This window comes from Ranitomeya variabilis, chromosome 2 (genome assembly GCF_051348905.1).
Source record: "Ranitomeya variabilis isolate aRanVar5 chromosome 2, aRanVar5.hap1, whole genome shotgun sequence".
Taxonomy (NCBI): domain Eukaryota; kingdom Metazoa; phylum Chordata; class Amphibia; order Anura; family Dendrobatidae; genus Ranitomeya; species Ranitomeya variabilis.
In genome coordinates this window covers 165,108,979-165,125,352 of record NC_135233.1, presented here as the reverse complement: position 1 = coordinate 165,125,352, position 16,374 = coordinate 165,108,979, and the positions used below count along the sequence as shown (strand labels likewise).

Below are 16,374 nucleotides of genomic sequence, written 5' to 3'. Positions count from 1 at the left end.
TGTATCACTGAGCTGCCGTGAGAAAGTTCTCACGCAGCCGTGCCATAAGTGAGAGCACCGGAGCTGATCAACTGATGAACTCCGATGAACTCTGTCACGGCAGCTCAGTGATACACTGCGGGAATGATTACCTCCTGTCAGTGTATCGCCGGCGGCCTGGTAGAGCAGTCACATCTCCTGATGTGACTGTTGTACACGTGAGATAAAACCATTGGTGGTGTTCAAAAGTACAGCTTGTCCCACAAAAAAACAAGCTCTCACATGGCAGTATTGACTGAAAAATAAAAAAAAGTTTGTGTCTGGAAAGAAGAGGAGCAAAAAAACGAAAACGCAAATATGGAAAATGGCCCAGGGGTTAAGGAACAGATACTGTATGTGTGAAGGAAGCATTGAAGGAGAGAGGGGGTGTTCTTTGGTTATGCATTTGGCAGCATAGAATGAGGTTGTCTGCTTCAGTCCAACTTAACATGTCGGTATTTTGCTCAGTATTTGTAAGCTTAAACCAAGAGTTGACCAAACTATTCCACTTCTGCATTTTTTAATCCACTTTTCTTTTTGGCTCTGGCTGAAATCTGCTATGTGGTTATGTCTTTAGGCAGCCATTGCATCTAATTGTAGTGGAGGTCTCCAAACCATATTAGATTATTTATTTCCAGGATGTTATAATACATTCACTCATTTTTTTTTTCCTTTTCAGCTTGATTTTGAAAACTTATTGTCTCCAGTAATTGCTCCTAAGAAGGCCCGACCCTCAGAAACTGGATGTGATGAGGTAAAACATGTTCTATAAGACTGCGTTTACACAACCATATTACGTTTGTATAGTTCTTGGCTAGATGTGGATGAAAACCCCTATGAGGAATCAAGAAAATCCAATTATTCTAATAAGTGAGTTAAGTTATGTGTCCACGATCAGGAAGTAGCAACGCCTTGGACGCAGTGTATTTTCGCTGGGTCCAAAATGCTGCCTTCAGTCACGCAGTTACAGTGCGTTGCGAAAGTATTTGGCTCCCTGGAACTTTTCATCCTTTTCCCACATATCATGCTTCAAACATAAAGATACCAAATGTAAATTTTTGGTGAAGAATCAACTACAAGTGGAACACAATTGTGAAGTTGAACGAAATTTATTGGTTATTTTAAATTTTTGTGGAAATTCAAAAACTGAAAAGTGGGGCGTGCACTATTATTCGGCCCCTTTACTTTTAGTGCAGCAAACGCACTCCAGAAGTTCATTGTGGATCTCTGAATGATCCAATGTTGTCCTAAATGCCTAATGATGATAAATATAATCCACCTGTTTGTAATCAAGTCTCCGTATAAATGCACCTGCTCTGTGATAGTCTCAGGGTTCTGTTTGAAGCACAGAGACCATCATGAAGACCAAGGAACACAACAGGCAGGTCCGTGATACTGTTGTGGAGAAGTATAATGCCAGATTTGGATACAAAATGATTTCCTCAACTTTAAACATCCCAAGGAGCACTGTGCAAGCGATCATATTGAAATGGAAGGAGTATCACACCACTGCAAATCTACCGAGACCCAGCCGTCCCTCTAAACTTTCATCTCAAACAAGGAGAAGACTGATCAGAGATGCAGCCAAGAGGCCCATGATCACTCTGGATGAACTGCTGAGATCTACAGCTGAGGTGGGACAGTCTGTCCACAGGACAACAATCAGTCATACAATGCACAAATCTGGCCTTTATGGAAGAGTTGCAAGAAGAAAGCCATTTCTCACAGATATCCATAAAAAGTGTTGTTTAAAGTTTGCAACAAGCCACCTGGGAGACACACCAAACATGTGGAAGAAGGTGCTCTGGTCAGATGAAACCAAAATCGAACTTTTTGGCAACAATGCCAAACGATATGTTTGGCGTAAAGGCAACACAGCTCATCACCCTGAACACACCATCCCCACTGTCAACCATGGTGGTGGCAGCATCATGGTTTGGGTCTGCTTTTCTTCAGCAGGGACAGGGAAGATGGTTAGAATTGATGGGAAGATGGATGGAGCCAAATACAGGACCATTCTTGAAGAAAACCTGTTGGAGTCTGCAAAAGACCTGAGACTGGGACGGAGATTTGTCTTCCAACAAGACAATGATCCCAAACATCAAGCAAAATTTACAATGGAATGGTTCACAAATAAACATATCCAGGTGTTAGAATGGCCAAGTCAAAGTCCAGACCTCAATCCAATCGAGAATCTGTGGAAAGAGCTGAAAACTGCTGTTCACAAACGATCTTCTCCATCAAACCTCACTGAGCTCGAGCTGTTTGCCAAGGAAGAATGGGCAAGAATTTCAGTCTCCTGATGTGCAAATCTGATAGAGACATACCCCAAGCGACTTGCAGCTGTAATCACAGCAAAAGGTGGCGCAACAAAGTATTAAGTTAAAGGGGCTGAATAATATTGCACGCTCCACTTTTCAGTTTATGAATTTTCACAAAAATTTTAAATAACCAATAAATTACTTTCAACTTCACAATTGTGTTCCACTTGTTGTTGATTCTTCACCAAAAATTTACATTTGGTATCTTTATGTTTGAAGCATGATATGTGGGAAAAGGTTGAAAAGTTCCAGGGGTCCGAATACTTTCACAAGGCACTGTAAATCTGCATGTGTTCATTGAACAATGTAGATTTACCGCATCCAATACATTCTATTGTGGTAATTCCTGTTGTGGAGAAGAAATTGCGGATGAGTGTACGCAAGGTTAAATAGAAGCACAGTGGGCATGGGATTTCTATAAATTCCATCCATTGTTCTTTTATCGTAGAACGCAGCGTTTTGGACAGCGGAGATGAGCTGCATCTAAAATGCTGCGATTGCTGAACGTGGGCACGTACCCTAAAGGGTCAGCATACCAATACACTTATGTGATTTTTGACTTCCACAATTATATCTTCTCAGGCTACCATCAGAGATGTTTATCAAATAAAAAGTGGATCAATTCTAACTGTTGTACAGCTTACTGTAAACTAGACCTTTTTATTGTGCAAAACAAGTATTTCTTACAAATTCTCATGCATTAACTTGTTTGTTTGCATGTCTAGGATTGGGAGTACCTGATAAATTCAGACTATCACCGAAATGTTGAGTTTCATGTGCTGGCGAAAGCATTGCAGCTGGATCCTGTGGAAGTGTCTGCTTGTAAAGAAGATATTCAGCAGGTTTTTAGTCTGGACACCACTGCTCTCCTCTTCAGTTACATCCCATCTATATTCTATGTGCTTCATCTGACCTACGAAGAGCTGAAACTGAACACATTAATGAGAGAAGGGATTCGTTCCCTGGTCACCTTGCTCCTGCAGCTGGCAAGGTACTTGGTTATACGTAATGCATATAAGACCTTAACATTGCATAAATTGGTGTAAAAACCTTTTTGGAGGGGTTGTCCTGGCAAAATGTAAATTTTGACCATCGGCTTGGTAAATATTCGCCTACCATTTTTTACCTAGAATCCGCACAGGCTGCTGCATAGTCTGCGTTTATGCCAGCTGAAAATAGACTGCAGGACCAGTGCGTTCTGTGTTTCTCTACCATGGTCGGGTCAGTTACACAGCGTGCCATCTGTGACTTCACTGTTCAGGCGCTCGGGATGTCAACTGACTGTGGTGGCCAGTCACAGGCAGTTGTGGTTCTTCTGTCTCTAGGTGTAAACACACACCGCAAAACTGCCCGTGCTAGAGGCAGATATGTGCTGGCCATGACTATCGCTTTGTTATTTAACATACCAAGTCACAATAAACATGTTTCTTTTGCCATAACAACCCCTATGACTGCTGAGTCGTTTCAGTCTCCTGCATTGATCCCCCAACCTATTATTATTTTCTGTTAAATTGTGTAAAACATAATAAGGAATATTTATCAGTATTGTCATACTTTTAGACAGTGAGAAATGACACTGAAAGATTATCGTGAGCAAATGTTCTTGGACTGCTCATTTCATGGTAAGCTAACAATGTGAACCGGTTGAGATCAGCCGATGAAACAGGACTCACACTACTTAGAACAATTTATTGCAGTTTGTTCAGCGAAGTCTGCGTGCGTCAGTCTACTTCGAAGCACCACCAACTGGTAAATATTAACTAATGGGTGGCAGTTTTATTCCGCTGGTCAATTTTTTTTTGTTTTTTGTAAGTGGACCCTTAGATTACAAAACGTCCAGTAAGCACAATAATGAGGGCACTCACCCGTCTTCTTTAAATGATTCCTTTATTTACGAAAAAACATCCAGAGGGCCGTGATGGCCGGGGGAGAGAGAGGGCCTCAGCCCGTGTGAGCAGAGGAGATCGACCCTTAGATTAGATAGTCTTAGGCTGTGTGCACACGATGCGGATTTAGTGCGGGTTCGCAGCGGATTTTTCCGTGCAGAAACGCTGCAGTTCCGCAAAGTGATTTACAGTACAATGTAAATCAATAGAAAAAAAAATCCTGTGCTAATGGTGCGGAAAAATCCACATGAAAACCGCTGCGCTGCAGATCAAAAGAAGTAGCATGCTACTTTTGTTTGTGTGGAACTGCAGCGTTTCTGAGCCCTTCCATTATAGAAATCCGCAGGGGTAAAAGAAACGCCGAAAATCCACATCAATTCCGCAACAAAAACGCACAAAATCCGCATAAAATCCGCACCTGTGTTTTCTGCCAGGAGATGCAGATTTTGTGCGGAAAATTCTGCACCCCAATCCGCAACGTGTGCCCATAGCCTTAGGGTATGTGCACATGCTGCGGATTACTCTGTAGATTTTTCCTGACTGATTTTGGTAAGTCTGTAGGTAAACCGCACTGCAAATTTCCTGCGGAGTTACCGCAGATTTACCTCGATTTTTGTACGGATTTCACCTGCGGTTTTACACCTGCGGATTCCTATTGAGGAGCAGGTGTAAACCGTTGCTGAATCCAAAATCGAAGGTGAGCTAAGCCCACCGGCATCAGGGGTTTATGAGAAAAAGAGGTTAGATTATACTCACCTGAGCGGGCAGTCCAGTCCGATGGGCATCGCGGTCCGAGGCCTCCCATCTTCATAGGATGACGTCCTCTTGTCTTCACGCTGCTGCTCTGGCGCAGGCGTACTTTGTCTGCCCTGTTGAGGGCAGAGCAAAGTACTGCAGTGGGCAGGCGCTCAACAGTGTAGACAAAGTACGCCTGCGCCGGAGCAGCAGCGTGAAGACAAGAAGAGGACGTCCTCCTATGAAGATGGGAGGCCTCGGACCACGATGCCCATCAGACTGGACTGCCCGCTCAGGTGAGTATAATCTAACCTCTCTTTCTCATCTTTCAGGATACATTGGGGGCTTATCTACAGCAGTACAGAATGCTGTAAATAAGCCCCTGATGCCGGTGGGCTTAGCTCACCTTCGATTTTGGGGGTGACAGGTTCCCTTTAAAATGCACCAAATTTATCACTGTGGCTTAGGCTATTTGATAAATCATCTTTACAATGTCTAGTCTAAGTTTACACCACCTATTGGCTTGATTTGTGAAAAATAAAGTTTTGGTTTATTTTTGATGCACAGTGTCACATTAAGGACATGCTCACAAAGCGCAAAAGTATCTAAAACACTTAATAAATGTGATGAATTTATTAGGGCACAATTTACTTTTTTTGGGGGGGTACAATATTTGGTGTATTTAGTATAATCTTCCCACTTCTGTGTTTAGGTATTGCTGTTAAATTATTGATATAGCCCCCACTGGTGGTGGTTTGTTTCCCTCTCCAAATGTCCACCTAATGTGTCACAAATGCTTAGTGGATCACTTTTATCATAAAGATCTTTTTGTGAAGGGACAGTGAAATGTCTCCTGCTACTGTACAGGCCAATTTGTAGGAATCAACACAGAGGCTTGAATGGTGACTAGTGATGAGCAAGTGTATTCATTGCTCGGTTGACCTCCGAGTATTTATGACTGCTCGGAGATTGTTTCATCGCGGCAGCTGAATGATTTACAGCTACTAGCCAGGCTGAGTACATGTGGGGGTTGCCAGGTTGATGGGGAATCCCCACATGTAATCAAGCAGCCTAGTAGCTGTAAATCATTCAGCTGCCTCAATGAAAACTAAATCTCTTGAGCAGTCATAAATACTCGGAGGTCACCCAAGCAACGAGTACACTCGCTCATCTCTAATGGTGACCAATATATATGGTAAACCTCTACGCCATAAATGGTTGATCTCTAGAAGATTTAATAATTTGCAGATGTAGCTTCGCTTTCGTTGAAGAAATAGAAAAAAAAATAAAATAAAACAAATGTTAGTAAATAGGTTGCAAAATACTTTTAACCCTTTGGTGCATATATATGTAACTGTACATCTATGCCGTGGTCCACATGTTTAGAGCAGGCTCACTTGAGTCTGGTTCACAAGCAACAGATGCTGGCTGCTGGCAAGTTCTGATGTTAGCAGTTTAGATTCTGCTGTCGAAATCTTGACAGCAGCACTTAAATGGAGCGATTGCCTGTGGAAAAGCATATTAGCTCCCATCAGCACCCACAATGTGATCGCAGGTTCTCCAGCTCAAAAGATGAGTAAAAATAAAATGTAAAAAGTACCAGAATTAGATGAGAACGTTATGGTGCACATTAATGTGAGCTGCCTCTTATCTCAGTACCTTGATATCTCCACTATTCGATCAGATATGGCAGACAGAAGTGTGAGCAGCCTCTTACCTCAGCACCCTGGTATCTGCACTATTAGATCAGATACAGTGGGGCAAAAAAGTATTTAGTCATTCAGCAATAGTGCAAGTTCCACCACTTAAAAAGATGAGAGGTGTCTGTAATTTACATCATAGGTAGTACACCTCAACTATGGGAGAAAAACTGAGAAATAAAAATCCAGAAAATCACATTGTCTGTTTTTTTATCATTTTATTTGCATATTATGGTGGAAAATAAGTATTTGGTCAGAAACAAAATTTCATCTCAATATTTTGTAATATATCCTTTGTTGGCAATGACAGAGGTCAAACGTTTTCTGTAAGTCTTCACAAGGTTGCCACACACTGTTGTTGGTATGTTGGCCCATTCCTCCATGCAGATCTCCTCTAGAGCAGTGATGTTTTTGGCTTTTCGCTTGGCAACACGGACTTTCAACTCCCTCCAAAGGTTTTCTATAGGGTTGAGATTTGGAGACTGGCTAGGCCACTCCAGGACCTGAAAATGCTTCTTACGAAGCCACTCCTTCGTTGCCCTGGCGGTGTGCTTTGGATCATTGTCATGTTGAAAGACCCAGCCACGTTTCATCTTCAATGCCCTTGCTGATGGAAGGAGGTTTGCACTCAAAATCTCACGATACATGGCCCCATTCATTCTTTCATGTACCCGGATCAGTCATCCTGGCCCCTTTGCAGAGAAACAGCCCCAAAGCATGATGTTTCCACCACCATGCTTTACAGTAGGTATGGTGTTTGATGGATGCAACTCAGTATTCTTTTTCCTCCAAACACGACAAGTTGTGTTTCTACCAAACAGTTCCAGTTTGGTTTCATCAGACCATAGGACATTCTCCCAAAACTCCTCTGGATCATCCAAATGCTCTCTAGCAAACTTCAGACGGGCCCGGACATGTACTGGCTTAAGCAGTGGGACACGTCTGGCACTGCAGGATCTGAGTCCATGGTGGCGTAGTGTGTTACTTATGGTAGGCCTTGTTACATTGGTCCCAGCTCTCTGCAGTTCATTCACTAGGTCCCCCCGCGTGGTTCTGGGATTTTTGCTCACCGTTCTTGTGATCATTCTGACCCCACGGGGTGGGATTTTGCGTGGAGCCCCAGATCGAGGGAGATTATCAGTGGTCTTGAATGTCTTCCATTTTCTAATTATTGCTCCCACTGTTGATTTCTTCACTCCAAGCTGGTTGGCTATTGCAGATTCAGTCTTCCCAGCCTGGTGCAGGGCTACAATTTTGTTTCTGGTGTCCTTTGACAGCTCTTTGGTCTTCACCATAGTGGAGTTTGGAGTCAGACTGTTTGAGGGTGTGCACAGGTGCCTTTTTATACTGATAACAAGTTTAAACAGGTGCCATTACTACAGGTAATGAGTGGAGGAAAGAGGAGACTCTTGAAGAAGTTACAGGTCTGTGAGAGCCAGAAATCTTGATTGTTTGTTTCTGACCAAATACTTATTTTCCACCATAATATGCAAATAAAATGTTAAAAAAACAGACAATGTGATTTTCTGGATTTTTTTTTCTCAGTTTGTCTCCCATAGTTGAGGTCTACCTATGATGTAAATTACAGACGCCTCTCATCTTTTTAAGTGGTGGAACTTGCACTATTGCTGACTGACTAAATACTTTTTTGCCCCACTGTATGAGGGACAGCAGTGTGAGCAGCCTCTTACCTCTGCACCCTGGTATCTGCACTATTAGATCAGATATGGCAGACAGCAGTGCGAGCAGCCTCTTACCTCAGCACCCTGATATCTGCACTATTAGATCAGATATGGCAGACAGCAGTGGTGAGCCGCCCCTTACCTCAGCACCCTGATATCTGCACTATTAGATCAGATATGAGGGACAGCAGTGTGAGCAGCCTCTTACCTCTGCACCCTGGTATCTGCACTATTAGATCAGATATGGCAGACAGCAGTGCGAGCAGCCTCTTACCTCAGCACCCTGATATCTGCACTATTAGATCAGATATGGCGGACAGCAGTGTGAGCAGCCTCTTACCTCAGCACCCTGATATCGCCACTATTAGATCAGATATGGTGGACAGCAGTGTGAGCAGCCCCTTACCTCAGCACCCTGGTATCTGCACTATTAGATCAGATATGGCGGACAGCAGTGTGAGCGGCCTCTTACCTCAGCACCCCGATATCTCCACTATTAGATCAGATATGGCGGACAGCAGTGTGAGCAGCCTCTTACCTCAGCACCCTGATATCGCCACTATTAGATCAGATATGGTGGACAGCAGTGTGAGCAGCCCCTTACCTCAGCACCCTGGTATCTGCACTATTAGATCAGATATGGTGGACAGCAGTGTGAGCAGCCCCTTACCTCAGCACCCTGGTATCTGCACTATTAGATCAGATATGGCGGACAGCAGTGTGAGCAGCCTCTTACCTCAGCACCCCGATATCTCCACTATTAGATCAGATATGGCGGACAGCAGTGTGAGCAGCCTCTTACCTCAGCACCCTGATATCTCCACTATTAGATCAGATATGGCGGACAGCAGTGTGAGCGGCCTCTTACCTCAGCACCCCGATATCTCCACTATTAGATCAGATATGGCGGACAGCAGTGTGAGCAGCCTCTTACCTCAGCACCCTGATATCGCCACTATTAGATCAGATATGGTGGACAGCAGTGTGAGCAGCCCCTTACCTCAGCACCCTGGTATCTGCACTATTAGATCAGATATGGTGGACAGCAGTGTGAGCAGCCCCTTACCTCAGCACCCTGGTATCTGCACTATTAGATCAGATATGGCGGACAGCAGTGTGAGCAGCCTCTTACCTCAGCACCCCGATATCTCCACTATTAGATCAGATATGGTGGACAGCAGTGTGAGCAGCCTCTTGCCTCAGCACCCTGATATCGCCACTATTAGATCAGATATGGCGGACAGCCTCAGAACCCTAATATCCACCAAAACTGATACTATACAAACTTGGAGTTGGAAGTGGATAAGAACCCCACGCATCCGAGGATCCAAAATACAATGGATGCAGTTTTATTTGTCAACGCTTTTTGAAGTGATCATACCTCTTCATTTGGACAAACCACAATGATCAGTCTCTTCTTACCTCAGCACCCCTGGTATCTTCAATATTAGATCAGATATGGTGGACAGCAGCGTCAGCAGCCTCTTCTTACCTCACTACCCTGGTATCTCCCGTATTAGATCAGATATGGCAAACGGCTTGAGCAGCGTCTTACTTCCGCATCCCTGGTATCCAATATTAGGTCAGAATATCCAATGGGAGCATATCTTACTACACCTGAAGGGAGAAGGCGTAGCTTTTTACGGCACATGCACAGTCACCTGTCCTATTAAGGTTCTGGATACAATAAATTGGCCTGCACTCTGTCCAAATGTGAGGTGCTGGTGGAATGGGCCCTTGAGACACTTGAGAGTCCAAATGAAGAGAATTCACCGCACACTCTATCCGTAAGGTTATGCAAAAAAGGAAATGTATGTATGTGGTCACACACAATATTCGTAGAGCAGAGAAGAGAAAAACGTGTATGAGCGACTCTATTCGACGTTTCGACCGATCTCCGGTCTTATTCTATATGCCGCCTTATGTTGAGAAATGCTCGAGTGGTCCTGTGAAGTGGACGTTATGGGCAGCGCTCCAGCGCTTTGCCCCCTTGAACAGTGTGCTTAGGCTGTGTCTGCTGTCTGCTGCTGGCGTCTCTCAGTATAAGGCGGCATATTGAATAAGGCCGGAGATCGATTGAAACGCTGAATAGAGTCGCTCGTATACGTTTTTCTCTTCTCTGCTCTACAAATATTGTGTGTAACCATGTAAATAAATTTCCTTTTTAGCATTACCTCATGGATAGAGTGTGTGGTGAATTCTCTTCTATTAACGGTCTGGAGCAGTTTTGTCCGTATAACAAGACAGGCCATTTTAATTTTATAGTGATTACCTCTATAGACAACACAAGTTTGATTTGATTACTAAATGTGTAGGAATTTATTTTTATTGACACATTTTTTATTTTTCTTTTTATTCCTGGAAAACTTCCTTATTGCCATTTTTTATTTATTTTTAAAATACAAGATTAGCCATTTAACAGAATGTGTGCATCATAATAGGTTGGAGAATACAAGATGCTTTATATTTTACTTATATATCTGATTATTTGTTTTCATAGGGATTTGAACTTGCCCCCTTATATCGACTTTTACTTCAGAGACTATCCAGCTCTTCTCAGGAACTCCGGGCAGACGTATTGCATGGATCCAAGTACGTTTTATACGTTAACCTTGTGCTTGTAGAATTGATAAGTTGTTCAGTCCTTTCAGTTGCTGAAATATTCTTTAGTTTAACAACATCATTGACTCATGTTGGCTATATTTTGTTGTTCTGAGTTCAGAAGACAAAATAGAAAAATTGGGTGATGTTTTAAGTTTCAGAATGGCTTTCCACTACATGAATCATCTTAGTCTGTCTGGTGAGGCCCAGGTATTATTTTAGTCAGTATCATGAGCACCGAGCAGGAAAAGTTTGCAACACTCTGCTTTAACACCATCCTGACATAGGACATGACATTATTTTTTTTGTTAGATACCCAAATGTGAATTAAGTTGAAGAGCAGAGTCTGCTCCATACCAAGCAGATAGCCAGGAAATTACCGCACACTCAAAGATTGCTAAGGTTACTTAACTTGGTATTGCTAGATAATAGGGAAAAGAAATAGTATAAGGGAGACTGTGGGGAGCGAAGGATTACCTTGGTTTCCGAAGGTGCGCAAATAGATAAGAAAGCAGGTAGGCAATTTTTTCAGTGTAAGTCCTGTCGCTGTGGTAAACAGAATAATGTTAGGATAAAGCATATAGACATATAGACAGTTTAGGGGTCCTAGATGCTAGCTATTGTATAGAGAATGTATATTAGGTCCAGGGAATTGTATGGAAAATACTGTTGTAATTGTACCTAATGTATCCAGGGAAGGCACATCCATGTAGATAAAGAACGAATCACTAGGGAGCCAGAGATAGCCTTTTAGCCCATAAGTTCTGCCTAGTAGTAAAATGATAACTCCATAAGATGGCATAGGTGTGGTTTGAACTGATTAAAGTAAATAAGTGAAATACCTGTTAAGGCTCGGGGCAGTGGTGCTCCTGTATAGAGTTCAATATGGTATATAGAGGGAATGGGAGAGCCCAGAATGGATGTATTGTACCTAGGAACAATGGTACAGGGGAGGGTCAAAATTGGTGACAGGGAAATAGTATGCGGTCCAAATATTAACAGAATACCTGAGTAGTCCTGGAACCATATAGTAGGTATGATAGATGGTATAGACTGATAAGGCTCCCGGAAAGCTGTGGAGGAGATGCAGCTTCATGAATGACAATATGAAAAGCTATAGCTGCGCAGCGTCTGGTAGTGGGGACATACCTGAATGATCCGGTGCACTAGAATGTAGGAGCGGCACTCCCGTGCCTTGCCCGAGGTGATGTGCAGTGTGGGGACTCATAGCCGGGGTTAAATAATGTCCGCGGTATCGCCAGACCGGAAGTGTGGCCGCGAAACCGGAAGTGATGTCACGCACCTGCGCAGTGGTTGCTAGGGTAGCGCTGATGTAAGGGCAGAGTCTGCCAGGAGGATGTACAATAGGGAGGGGGCCTGGAGTATGACAGAGGCAGCTAGATCAGGGATAGAGCGTCCCTGTGGTTGCGTGTATATAGCAGTAGCGGCGCCTGGCAGAAATATAGCCAAACAAGGGAAAAGGGGCATAGTAATGCAGTAAAATGGATCGGTGGAATAAATATAAGTATAGTTAACATAGATAATGGAGAGGGATGAGTGACCGGATATATGGGCAGGATGGATAATGAGCTCTGGAGTAATTAAATGAGACATAATAAAATGAATGGGACATAATAGAAAGAACGGATGGTAATACAGAGTGGTAGTGACATGTTACTGTTGTATTGGTAGGTGATGTGGATGGAAACTCACCTAGAGAGAGGTGGGCTCAACGGGTCTGTAAGAGAAAGATAAGTTAATAGGGTATTTATAATAGTTTAACAAGGTATTATAGCAGCCAGTCAATTTCTCTGTTTAATCCCTTTGGAGTCAGTGTTTCCAGTTTATGGATCCAGAAAGCTTCTCTAAGTTTAAGAGATTTAATGTGGTCACCACCTCTTCTCGGTCTGGGTACCTGTTCAATGATTTGGTATTTTAATTGAGCTACCGTGTGTCTGGCTCTGGAAAAATGGTCAGGGATAGGGAGCCAAGTTTTCCCACAACGGATGGTGGACTTATGGCTAGCTATTCTATCCTTGATGTGCTGGGTGGTCTCTCCAACGTAAAGCAGACCGCAGGGGCATTTTATTACGTATACCACGAAATTAGAGTCACAAGTATAATAACCCTGTATGGGGTAGGACTTTCCTGTTCTTGGGTGTGTAACATTATCGGATTTAATGATGTTGGAGCATGAAGCACAGTTGAGACAGGGGAATGTCCCGTGGCGGCGTGTGGAGAGTACCCTTTGGCTGATAGTAGGGCGTGTACTGCCAATGTCGGCCCGAACAAGTCGGTCTCTAACGTTAGGTGCCCGTCTGTTGCACATGAGAGCCGGACGGGAGAAGCTGTCTATGTTGGGATAGGCTTTTGCTAGAAGAGGCCAGTGTTTTTTGATGACTGCTTCAACCTTTGGCATGAAAGGGTGAAAAGTATGGACGAAGGGTACCCTATCTGTGTTAGATTCTCTCAGAGGTGGAGGTTGAGGATTTAATGCCCTTCTTTTCTCCTGATCCAGTAAATGTTGGGGATAGTTCCGTTCGCGGAATTTGTATGACATGGTTTCGAGACGCATGGGAAGAATATCTGGGTCAGAAACGATTTTGGACACCCTGGTAAACTGGGAACGGGGGAGACTGTTGCGTGTCGACTTAGGGTGGCTGCTAGAGTAGTGGAGGAGGCTATTGCAGTCCGTTGGTTTGGAGTATAGATCAGTTGATAGGTGGCCCTGGTCATTCTTATATACAAGGGTGTCTAAGAAAGAGATCTGTTTGGGGTCATGGTGTATTGTAAATTGGAGTTCAGGGTAGATGTTATTAAGGGTCTGGTGGAATGCTGACAATGTTTCTGTGGGTCCTGTCCAAATGAAGAATATATCGTCTATGTAGCGATGATAACATTGTACGTACCGTGTGAATCGGTCGTCAGTGTAGACGAAATCCAATTCAAATGTATTCATGAACGCATTAGCATACGCGGGCGCCACGTTAGATCCCATGGCGGTCCCTTGTTGCTGAATGTAGTAGGTATCTTCATATAAAAAGAAATTTTCATATAGGACCAGCCTTAGTAGGTCAAGACATAGTTGTGTGGAATTAGCAGAGAGAGTAGAGGTCTCAAGTAATGATTTAGTTGCTGCAATGCCTTTTTCATGGGAGATAGAGGTGTAAAGACTATTGACATCCATTGTGACCAAGTGGCTGTCAAGTGGTACAGTATTGAGTTGTGAAATGACATGGAGAAAATGTCCCGTGTCTAGGAGAAAAGACCTGGTAGTCTTTATCAAGGGTGTGAGGATCTTTTCAAGAAAGACCGAGAGTGGTGAAAGTATAGAATTGGTAGAGGCCACAATGGGGCGGCCCGGGGGATTAGTTAGAGACTTATGAATTTTTGGGAGTATATAGAATACTGGGGTTACGGGATGAGGGTTTGAAAGAAATTTGGCTGTCTGTGGGTCAATGGTGCCATTGTCCACATAGGTGTTGAGTAGGGACTGAATTTTCTTGCGGATATCAAAGGTGGGGTCCCTAGGGATGATCCTGTATGTGTTAGTATCTGCTAGTTGGCGTAGTATTTCGTTCGAGTATAGGGAGCGGTCCATGATGACCGTAGCCCCACCCTTGTCTGCTGGCTTAATGATTATAGATTTATTGTTGTGTAAAGACGTAAGTGCTTGTTTTTCGGATAGCGTGAGATTAGTGCGTGTCGGAAAAAGGCCTAGTCGATGTTGGTGTGATAGATCCTTAATCTCTCTATCCACAAAAGAAATAAAAGTTTCTGTCGCGTGGAACGATTGTGGTGGGTTGAAGGAACTGGGGTTCCTCAACCCCAACGATGAAAGGGGGATCTCCGCAACAGAGACGTCCCTCTGTGGAGACACTCTGTTCTCGGAGTTCCCCACCAGAGTCCCAAAATGAGTCTTAAGTCTCACCAGCCGGTAGAAGCGTTGTAAGTCCCTCTCCAGCTGGAAGCTGTCCCAGTTGGGAGTGGGACAGAAGGAGAGTCCTTTCTGGAGTAGATTCAGTTCCGCAGGGGAGAGCGTATAACCCGAAATGTTGATGACTAAATTAGGTATCTTACCTGTGACCGAGTTGCCATTCTTTCTTGATCTTCTGGTCGGTCGATACGCTGATGTCCTCCCCTGCGGCCTTTGGGTAAAAAACGGGGCCTGCTGGAACCAGTGGAGGAGTCGCTTTCCGTGCTGAATGAGCCAGTTTTCCGTTGATAAGGACGACGCCAGGGGTTGTTTCCTGAAGTATCGCTCCATTTGTAGACTCTGTTGTGGGTGTAGTCGTCGTTGTCACGTTGGAATTTTTGGCGTTTTCTTTCTTGTAGAAACTTTTGGTGGTCAAGAAGGGTTTTGTCCGTTTTCTCCTTAAGGCTGGTCCAGTCTGAGGTTGATAGGGTTGATGATAGTTGGGTCTCAATAGCCCTTATTTTGTCCTTAGAGTCCGCAATAGCCTTCTGCAAAGATTCAATCGTTAAGATGATAATATCCAATGAACATTTGTTTAGGATTTTCTTATACTTATCACAGAAGTCAGAGTCATCAGAAAAAATAGTGGGGCGCAGATTGCATCTGAGGCCCCTGGGGATTTTCCCTTGCTTGTGATACTCTGCCAATGTTATGGTGTGTAGATCATAGGAAAGTAGTTTCCTACGCTCCTTCTCATAGTCTCTTGTTCTTAGTTCGTTGACGGGGGTTTTCAAAAACTCACTTGAATTAGTAACCTGAGAAAGGATACTGGAACTAGTTGCAGTGTCGTATGCAAATGTTTCAGACGACATCTGGTGGATCGGTGCTATACCAAGAAAAAAGTCATATAGAGAAAATAATGGTATGCACTCTGATCAAAAGTAGTGCGAGGTGCTGGTAAGACAGACCCGAGGGTCCAAAGAGTCATATAGCCAGGAAATTACCGCACACTCTTCTTTCCTGGCTATATGACTCTTTGGACCCTCGGGTCTGTCTTACCAGCACCTCGCACTACTTTTGATCAGAGTGCATACCATTATTTTCTCTACCATACCAAGCAGATGCCGGCAGTATTAGGCTATGTTCACACATTGCGTTCTTGCAGCTTGTTTTTTTTCTGCCAAGCTTAAACTGTGTTTAAGCAGCTTACAAATAGCAGGTTTTGCTGCATTTTTCACTTCTTTTTTTCAGTGGTGTTGCATTTTTTTTTTGTCAGGGTGCATTTGTCTTTTGTGCATGCTGATAAAGTTTAGTGCATAGAAAAAAATCTGATTCAACTTCGTCAGGTTTTGGCACCAAAAAACAGCGGAACCTGATACCTGTTTTTTTTTTTTTCCGCCTAGTTTTTGCACTACCCATTTCTTTAAAAGGGGTAAAAAACGCTGAAAGAAGTGGCACCGCTGCATTTTGCAGAAATGCAGCTCTTGTGACAAAACAGTCAGGGAAAAAGAAAAA

The 16,374-nt window shown here is 43.6% G+C and overlaps 2 protein-coding genes across 4 annotated transcripts in view; one reads left to right on the top strand and one right to left on the bottom strand.

The window, feature by feature from the left end:
- ANAPC1 (anaphase promoting complex subunit 1) overlaps positions 1-16,374 on the top strand; it is a 258,672-nt gene that overhangs the window by 88,036 nt on the left and 154,262 nt on the right. The window contains exons 17-19 of the mRNA XM_077283141.1: positions 698-772; positions 3,065-3,330; positions 10,843-10,934. Of these exons, the coding sequence (XP_077139256.1) occupies positions 698-772; positions 3,065-3,330; positions 10,843-10,934 (433 nt within the window). The remainder of the gene's footprint in view (positions 1-697; positions 773-3,064; positions 3,331-10,842; positions 10,935-16,374) is intronic.
- Positions 11,421-15,828, bottom strand: LOC143809197 (uncharacterized). Of its 3 annotated transcripts, XR_013222141.1 has the most exons (4): positions 15,024-15,828; positions 12,657-12,681; positions 11,951-12,016; positions 11,857-11,874 (listed from the first exon to the last, which is right to left on the bottom strand). XR_013222141.1 is itself a non-coding variant. In XM_077292330.1 (3 exons), the coding sequence occupies exons 1-2, from the start codon at positions 15,729-15,731 to the stop codon at positions 12,673-12,675; spliced, it is 717 nt and encodes a 238-aa protein (XP_077148445.1). In that variant the 5' UTR covers positions 15,732-15,828; the 3' UTR covers positions 11,421-11,489; positions 12,657-12,672. The 3 variants fall into 3 exon arrangements, 2 of the variants coding, with proteins under 2 accessions (XP_077148445.1, XP_077148446.1); XM_077292330.1 differs by lacking the exons at positions 11,857-11,874; positions 11,951-12,016 and adding an exon at positions 11,421-11,489; XM_077292331.1 differs by lacking the exon at positions 11,951-12,016 and having other exon boundaries at positions 11,719-11,874.